The 9,156-nt window shown below is 42.6% G+C and overlaps 1 protein-coding gene across 2 annotated transcripts; it reads left to right on the top strand.

The window, feature by feature from the left end:
- Positions 1 to 1,156: 1,156 nt before the first annotated feature.
- twist2 lies at positions 1,157 to 3,470 on the top strand. Of its 2 annotated transcripts, XM_004081986.5 has the most exons (2): positions 1,157 to 1,876; positions 2,924 to 3,470. In XM_004081986.5, exon 1 carries the CDS (start codon positions 1,205 to 1,207, stop codon positions 1,841 to 1,843), a length of 639 nt encoding a protein of 212 aa, XP_004082034.1. In that variant the 5' UTR covers positions 1,157 to 1,204; the 3' UTR covers positions 1,844 to 1,876; positions 2,924 to 3,470.
- Positions 3,471 to 9,156: the final 5,686 nt, after the last annotated feature.

Here is a 9,156-nt window from a genome sequence, read left to right as displayed (position 1 = left end):
ACCCTAAAAGAGTTGTAAATTGCTAAATAAATCAAGTTTTATTCATATTAAGTCAGGACTGCTGAAATATAAAGATGTTCTGGAGAACAAACTTTATTAGGGATGCTTAAAGTTGAAAACAGAGAGATGCCAGAGAACTTACAAAAGTGATTTGTTTTTACTTCAGAAGATAAAAATCACAGGTGGAGATAAGATTTTAAGTTTAAAACAGACACATTTTTCTTTTGTTGAGGTGAAAGTTTGGAATTTCCAACAAAAAGTTCTGAAAAGATGTTCAAATAAACTTTGAATTAAGAAAATGTGTATAGAGTAGTCTAGCAAACTTGAGGAATGTGGTTAGTGTACATCTTGGGTTCTCTATTTTGTCTACATTTCCCAATAAGATCTGATAAAAGCCAGCATGAAATGTGAGTTTCCTTCTACCCACTGCTCGTTTCTGTCATGAAAACGAATGTTGTTTGTAATAAGTTAACATATCGTGGTTCTCTTTATGAAAGGAACAATAAAACAGAACTATTGCATTTATTATTAAATATATAATCATTTCATTTAAGTTATCAAGGCAAAGAAATATTAGAACAAATTTGAACTGTTTTTGAAAAAAATATTTTCTGGATGGATTTTTTGCAAAGGTCACTCTGGTCAATCGGTTCAACTCTGCGCCACCTGCATGCGAAGAACACAAGGCGATGCGCAGCTGACACGAAACATGCACAAGGGTCTGCGCTGGACTGCAATCCGACAGTCGCAGAGGGCCGCAGGTTTACATCACTTCCTTTGAAAATCAGTGGGAATGCGGAAAAGCGGACAGAACGTGTTCAGCCAAAAAAGACTTAGATTCGTCAAAAATTGTTGTCATCACTGAAAGATTTTTTGATATTTTAGTTGAAAAACAATTTACAAGACTTAGATCCCAGGATGACAACATTTTTAGGTTACTTTAAGTTTTAAAACAAATGAGTAAAAAGTATTTGAAGTCACAAACAAACCGCATCTCTCATCTGACAGTAAATTGAGCCTCCTGTGACTCATGTGGAGACTAAACCATGACTCCTTCCTTCAGCTCACAGCTCTGAGGCGCACCCTGGCCCCCGCCCCGCGCTTCAAACCCCTCCCCTTCCACTTCCAAAACTATTTAGCATCTGAAACCAGGATAAAGTTTCCCTAAAATTTGAAGGAAAACCCTCCCCGCCAGAGGAGCTGCATGCCAGCAGAGAGTGAACTCCGGGTGTCCAAAAGCGTGAAGTCCCCCCCTCACCTTGAAGGATTTCTACACACTCGTGGAACCACGGCTTCAAAGGTGGACTGCGTCTTTTCCTCTCTTTCCTTGCATTTCTTCAAGAAAGAAATGGAAGAGGGCTCTGGTTCTCCGGTCTCCCCTGTGGATAGTCTGGTGACCAGCGAGGAGGAGCTGGATCGACAACAGAAGCGCTTTGCGAGGAAGAGGAGGCACAGCAAAAAGTTCAGCGAGGACAGCAGCGGGAGCAGCCCGGGCCCGGTGAAGCGGGCCAAAAAGCCCAGTCCGAGCAGCACTCAGTCCTACGAAGAGCTGCAGAACCAGCGCGTCCTGGCCAACGTCCGGGAGAGGCAGCGGACTCAGTCCCTGAACGAGGCCTTTGCGTCTTTGCGCAAAATCATCCCCACGCTGCCGTCGGACAAACTCAGCAAGATCCAGACGCTGAAGCTGGCGTCCAGATACATCGATTTTCTCTGTCAGGTGCTGCAGAGCGATGAGATGGACAGCAAGATGTCCAGCTGCAGCTATGTGGCGCACGAAAGACTCAGTTACGCGTTCTCCGTGTGGAGGATGGAGGGCGCCTGGTCGATGTCAGCATCTCACTAGCGGCGGGAGAGCCTCCCTCACAATGCCAAAGCGGTGGGTACCACGAGGAGGGAACATTGTAGACTTGACTTTTGCGGAGATGTGATGCAGAACTTCCTAAGCCTGAGCCCAATTCCTAAAAACGCGCGCGCAATGGTGACCTGTTGCCAAAAGAGAGGCGAATTTCTAAGGTGCGAGAATAAGATAAGAACTGTCCCGTGAAAAACCCTGAAGAGCTTTGGGCCTCCGGATGCTGCAGCGTGCGGCTGTCACTCCAAAGCTGTCAGAAGCAGGTTATGATCCTCCCAACATGAATCCACCCTTCTATGTTATGCTTGTAATATTAGTTTTTATCAATCTAATAATAACAATAGGAGTATTTTATGGTATAAAAATGAAGGTAATGTGATGTCGTTTCCGTGGACACATGTTGCTGTCGCCGCTCAGCCCCTCAAAGCAGCATTTTATACCCAGCGGGCCTGTAAACCACGGCGCACAGCTGCAGTGCCACCACGGAGCGCGTTCCTGCGCGCAGACCGCAGGAATGGAGCTGAACCGGCGCTGCACAATTAAACAGACCCGCAGTAACGAGCTGCGCGGATCTGGATCCGGCCCTGATTTGGAGGTCGGAAGCGTCGTTTGCGCGTTTTCAGAGAGTTCCCTCTTAATAAGGTTCCCTGCAAAAATGACAATTTCGTTTTTAAGCCTCCCTCTTAAGAAAATGTAGCTCTTCTTTCAAAACACACACACTTGATTTTGTCACATTTTGTATTTTATGTACTTACATTCAAAAACAGTATTATTTAGCTTCATAAGCATTAAAGGAAGTTGTGTTTTTAACAGTTTTTAACTGTGAAAGGATGCGCAGAGTTTCTAAAGGCCCAAAGGTGACCTCAAGCTGACACTGCAGCATCTGGAGTCTCCTTCACATCCACAGCCACAGCAGCTTTTAAAACGCCCAAATACTATTTTTTCTGATAGCAACAATAATCGATGTCTTTCACAGCAGAAAGTGTGCTTCGTAATTGCAGGCGCGCAAAGCACGCATTAATAACGCAATTCACGCATTTGTGCCCCCCCCCCCCCCCTCTCTTCTTGCAGACTGTTTACTTCCACAAACCAAAGGGATTTTTGGAGAAACCCCTCGACCTCAAAGGCCTGGCGGAGACACGTAACGTGACCCGTTCCTACAAAGTGGAGTGGCGTGCGTGTGCGCGTGCGTGGGTGACTGTCCAGATCTGCTCGTGTCAGTGAGGACAGGCAGAGCAGGACCGAACCAGCATCAGCATTTCTAAAGGGGAAGGTTTTTTCCCCCACCAAGACTCTAAAGCAAAGTTTGAATATATTAAGATGTAGATACAAAGAATTAAAACCTATTATACATATTTGTGTTATTATATCCTGTAGGGACCAATGCAATTAAGAAGCTTTGGCTGCATGGATTTAGTCCATTTTTCTGCGAGTTGTCCTCCAAATTCCGTCCAGTTTTCATTGTTGCTGTGCTTATTTATTAAAACAGGGATTATTTTGAAGGAAATGTGATGCACTTGTATGTTTGTTATTATTCTGTGTATAAATGAAGGCAAAAACTTTCAGCTCAGTCAAATTTAATGAAAAAATAAATAAATTAGCCAATTATTTATACAAATTTGTGAGGATTTTTTTTTCTTTTTTCTCGTGTAAGAATTGCCCTTTTGCCCTCCCCCCTCCGCTTGTTATGAAAAAGTAAAAAAACCCCGGGCTTAAAAAACAGACCATAAAAAAAAATACGGCTTCATTAACAGTGGAGGAAACTCGGGCCAGTTTTCAAACTCAGCCACATAAAATGTTTGTCCGCTCAAATAACGGGTAATCATTTCAAATGCCTCTGCGCTCCTTAACGAGCGGGAGCCCCAAAGAGCTCAGATAAGCACGGAAACTCCGCCTGGAGCCACAGAAGAAGGGGTGGAGGGGGGAAGCAGGACCCCAACTAGACTGAAGACATTCCTTTGAATCTCTCCTAATACATCCAAACTGTTTAAATCCTGCTTTCCCAGACTTGATGCAATCTAAACACTAAAAAAAGAGCCTTTTGTCAACTGCGGGCTGCCAGGGTAAATGCTGGAGCTCGAGCTGAACCCCAAATCTGCCCTTCAAGAATCAGCAGAGAAACAAAGCTCTGTTTCAGAAAGAGTAACTAGCTTTAAACTTACAACTTGACATGTTTCATGACTTTCGGCTTCTGCTTTGCTCTGGTTTTAGTGGAAAAGTGCAGATGCTGCTGTCCTGTCAGAGCATGCGGACGCCGGTGTCCGGGCTCCGTCCTGTGTGAAGGGATACAGAAAAGTTTCAGTGTGAAAACATGGAAATACACGCAGACTTCATATCAGATTAAGAATGTAATCTGATCCAAAAAGCTGCAATTTTCTCAGAGTTTATGCAATAACAGGCCAGATCCGCTCTGAGATCTCTCACAAGTTTGCCTGAGTCCCTTTTGGCATGGTGGTCCTGGATGCTGCTGGGCAGGCCTTCCTACCGAGCCCCACTGATCCATAGGAGCCAGTTTGATACCTGCTCATTATCCCGGGCCCTTGCATCTGAGCGGCTCACAATCACCCGGGGGCCACAGCTCCAGAGCTGCGAGAGATCCAGATGTTTCCCGTAAAATCAGACGGAAAAAGCTACAAAACTTTAATTTGCAGTAAAAAGGGAATAAAGGTTTAGACTCGGTGCGCCTCAAACCGTGTTCGTCTGCTTCAGAGAGAAAACCTGCCTGAGCTTCCTCTGGCTGTTTGTGAGCTCCGCCGGCCGCCACCATGGCAGGACTCAGAGTCTTAGTCGGGATTCAAAAAGGCTTGAAGGTTAGATCTGTCATTCTCTTGTTGTTATCAAGATGTTCAGATGGATGAGGTGAGGGGAGTCTGCTGTGGAGCAGAAGCAGACTTTAGCTGAGAAGATATTTATGTTACATGTTTCCTTTTTTAAGGCAAAAATACTCTGATTACTTTGAATAAATCACGGTTTTTTAACTCAATTCGAAGTCATTATTGAACATTTATTTAAGGGGAATTTTCTCTCATCTCACATGAAAGTTGATCAAAGAGACACAGTTCCTTCCCTTGGTGTAATAAATATATGCAGTGTCTGCTTTTGCTCCATGGAATCCCTACCTCTTTACAATGTTTTTCTATTTTTATTGTAAGACCTTTGGGAGATCTAATAATGATTTAAAAAAACACCTTTCTGGAATCAATGACTCAGATTTATGAGATTACAGGTGATGCAGAAATTCCACTTTTGAGAACAAAGTTTCTGCCTGAAACTGGAAACTGAAGGCAGGAAGATTTCATTATACTTCAAATGCAGACGTTTCTTAAAATAAACCAAACGTCTTCGCTTTCCGCCTTCTGACACGTACGATCTAAACTTTAAGTCAAACTTTAGCATGAATGGGGGGAAAATCTGCTTTATTTGCTTTTAGAGGAAAGCTGTGCAAAATGAAACAATGTAAAACAGGTGATTTGCACTTTTACAGCACAAGTCTGTTTATGAATAGAAAAAATACTTTCTATTCAGTTTAGGATTTTCTGAAAGAAACTTGGGATTCATCATTTTCTAAAAATGAATTGTTGTTTGCTAAAAGTTCACATAATTTCTGTAATAAACAGAAAAGTGACACCTGACTGAATAATAATAATCACATAATTGAGATCGAAAAACTCCGTCACGCAGACATTTCAGCAGCAACGAACCGGAAGGCTGTGAAAATGAAACGGAGAAATCAGCTGACGAGGCTGAAACCTCGGTTTGTGGAAAGAAGAGATGAGATGAGTGACTGAAGGAAAAACAAACACTCACTGAATGTTTGGGGTCGACGTCAGGTGAAAGAGCAGAGGCGGCTGTCATCACAGCCAATGAACAGGTGACAGCAGATCTCCTGAAGAACTAGTTCTTCCCACAGAGCACAAAAAAAAAGAAAAACAGACTGGACTTCATCCAGGAATAGGAGTTAGAAGACTTCTATTACTGGGACTTGACAAAAAGGAAATACGATTTCTTGCCACTAAAGCAGATATTATTTGGTTGAGAACCTTTGATTTGGTTCTTGTGCAGAACCAAATCAACACAGCAGGGGTCAGCAGAGGTCACATCACTTTATTCATACAGAGGATTTTTAATCTTAATGTGCAAAAACAAAAAAGTTTTCAACATTCTAGCTTCAGGAATGATGAAGCTGCCTGATCCTTTGCATCATGACAGAGGATCAAAGCCCCCTAGTGGCAGGATTTAAAACACTTTTATGTTTTCAAGTGGAGGATTCTCATTTCAGGGTTTGCAGTTTTTCTGCTCAGGTGCAGCTTTAGATGAGAGTTCTCTCTGGGATTCATTAAGGGTCTTATTAAGGGGTCAAAAAGCATAGATGCATCAAACCACAGTTTTAAACATCTTAAATATAACATTGCTGTCTATAATAAATGGTTCAAAAAATCCACTCCGATGAAAATTTTAACATGTTCTGCTGGCATTTTATTAATGATAGAGGACACTTAAAAAGAGAAAATTAAGCTTAAAATTGAATTTCTAAGTATTTCTTTGTTCAAATAGCTGTGAATCAGGAGGAGACAAAAAGATGCAGTTTAAAAAAGATCGTAAAACAATACATGGGGCAGCCCACAACCACCGCTCCATTCCAATGCATCCACGTGCAGACGACTAGATCTGTACGTCTTAGGATAGCTCCGATTCCGCTCGCCTATTTTCTCGCATTGGTAATGTTAGATTTGGGGCGTGAAAGGTTGTAAGCTAGCAGGAGACGGTGTAAACATAGAGCTCTCAGTAATGGAGGGCAGGGTTACTCCCTGTCAATGATCCTAATTACAACTCAGATGTGAATTTTTCAAGAACTGCAGTTCCCCTGCAGAAACTATGTCCCAGAAAGCGACAATTTTTTTTTTTTTTTAATTTTGGCTAAAAACAGCATATTAAATATTTAAAAGACCACCAGTAAGGTTTTTAAAATAAATAAAAATATTGAGCAGGACTTTGTGTTAGGTAATCAGTGGTTCAAGACAACCTGTAAAACATTTCACGGGTGGAGCATCCACAGAACCCTAACCCAACACGTAAAAAAACAAAAAAAATATGACCTGTATTCTGAGATGTCCCAAACTGACTAAACAACTCTCAATCTGTTTTTTGTTGTGTTTTGTGTGTCGATAAGCCAGATCGGACTGCAATAACTCTTTCAAAGTAGCCTGGCGTGCCGTGTGAGCAGCTGGCAGAGGCCCCATCGCCCGTTTGGAGTCACTCGAACCTTCAATTAGGAGTGGTGGCGATGAGCACAGCTGGGAGGTTGAGGCGTTTGGTGCACACATGGGTGGCTGGGTAATAACAGAGCTCACAGATAGCGACCGACGCTGCAGGAGGATGAGCAAGGCGACAGCGCAGCGGCCTGCAGCCCACGCCGGCTCCGTAGGCAGGGAGGGAGAAAATAGATGTTCGGCTGTTTGTTGTGGGGAATGAAGCGGCCGTCTCTCTTGTGGGATCTTCTTTGGGAGGTTGGGGTTGCGGGCTCCACCTCCTCTCGAACCCGAGCTCACTGTGTCATAAAGCAAGGATGAAGCCGGGCTGTCTGTGTGCCACAAGGGTGACCATGAAGAAGGAACACACCTGTCTTTCAGGTCACTTTCACTCTACAGGAAGCTGCTTTACGTCTCAAACTTAACCACACACTCACACCAAACTCCACCCGCCGATGCATCAAGTCCCTGTGACCTTCAGGAGCACAACGCTTTTCTCTGCGCTGAGTGGAATGCCTTTATTTGACGACAGACAGCCCCTGTTTGCTCTGGACTGTGTTCTTAGCGTTAGTTCCACCACCGACAGGGATTCACCGCTGTTTATTTGGACAATGGCTCTGACCTCTGACCCCCTCCAAATGGGCGGCTAATCCCGGTCAAAGCTACTGTGGGACCCTTCTGGACAAGGATTCCCCCCTCTGGATTTCAAAGAAAAACGTTGCTAAATTTTGCAAATAAACACCGTTTACAGCTACTGGGCAGAAAGGAAATGGCATCTGAACATTTCTTGACTCCAGATGAAGCAACGAGCAGCAAGATGGGTAACAAAAAAGTCAGAAAAGTTCATAAAAAAAGGGGTGTGGAGTTGAAGAACTAGGTCTTCTAACTGCGTTGAATGCAGACCTAAAGAAAGCATCTTCTAGAATATTTTACCTGTCTTCATTAGAACACAATTAAAAAAGACTAGAAAACAAAAAGTAAAAGCATTTTAGTTTCTATTTAGATCAAAAAGAAATTGAAATATCTCCCTAATAACAGAAATTCTGCCTTATTTTTTGAAACACAAGGCCTCGTGGATTTTCTTTTTCATCGCTTTATTGATGTTGGCTGTATCCTCCCTCATTCTTGTTTGCACGAACTAAATCTAACCATCATCTTCCAGTGCAGGCCGGAGGCTTATCACAGCTTTAGCTTCATGCAATCGTCCACAGGAATATTTTCTTACTGCCAGCTGTAGCTCGGAAAGCAGGTCTTCCTTGAAATTTTCAAGTAATTGCCAGCATTCTCTGAGCTCAGAAACATGGATTTACATTTCATGTTTTCAAAATGCACAAATGCATCTGTTTTATTAACTTCATTCTTGTTTTAACCCTAGAGCACTATCGCCGGGGGATTTTCACCCAAGCAAAACTATTTACTTGAATTTCAAATGTCAAGGAGTCTGTGGCTTCACCAGGGAAGTCTCACATGTCCCAGCAATGGGTGGACCAAAGACCAAGTTTCTAGTAACATTTTATTATTTTTTAGGCATTTTTTGTTCTCAAATTTTCTTTTTCATTTTATTAGACACATCCCAGTTGACAATAAAAGAAAACCCCTCTCATTTATTTAACTATTTGTTCTGACAAGTACGTTTTGTTGGGTATATTATAACGGATAAAAAATTACCCGTCAAAAGTGTTGGTGTAACTTTTTACGGCGAACGTGATCTAGGGTTAAAAAAAAGTGAATAACTAAACATTTTTCTCTAAATTGGCCTCCAGAAATTTGTCTTTGGGCCAGTAGTAAGCCATTTTCTTGAGGGGACGTCACACTCACTCGGTCCAGTTCTCACATACAGTCCATGCCAGAGGTTGGCCCATCTTTATTTTATAAACTGAAACAAAAGGAGAAAATGGTTGAATTGTTCTTGAGTTTAGAATTTAAGGACTTGTAGAAGAATAGAAAGGGATTGGACATGCAGTGATTATGGCATTTGCGAAGCTATGTTTTTGCATTTCAACAGACACTCATCTTCATTTTCCCAATAACCAAAAAGCAGACGGCACAGAAGAG

This window comes from Oryzias latipes, chromosome 21 (assembly GCF_053564925.1).
Source record: "Oryzias latipes strain Hd-rR chromosome 21, Olatipes_Hd-rR_3.1".
In the NCBI taxonomy this organism is placed as follows: domain Eukaryota; kingdom Metazoa; phylum Chordata; class Actinopteri; order Beloniformes; family Adrianichthyidae; genus Oryzias; species Oryzias latipes.
Note: the sequence above shows the minus strand (reverse complement) of the source record. Positions and strands in the feature narration are given on the sequence as shown.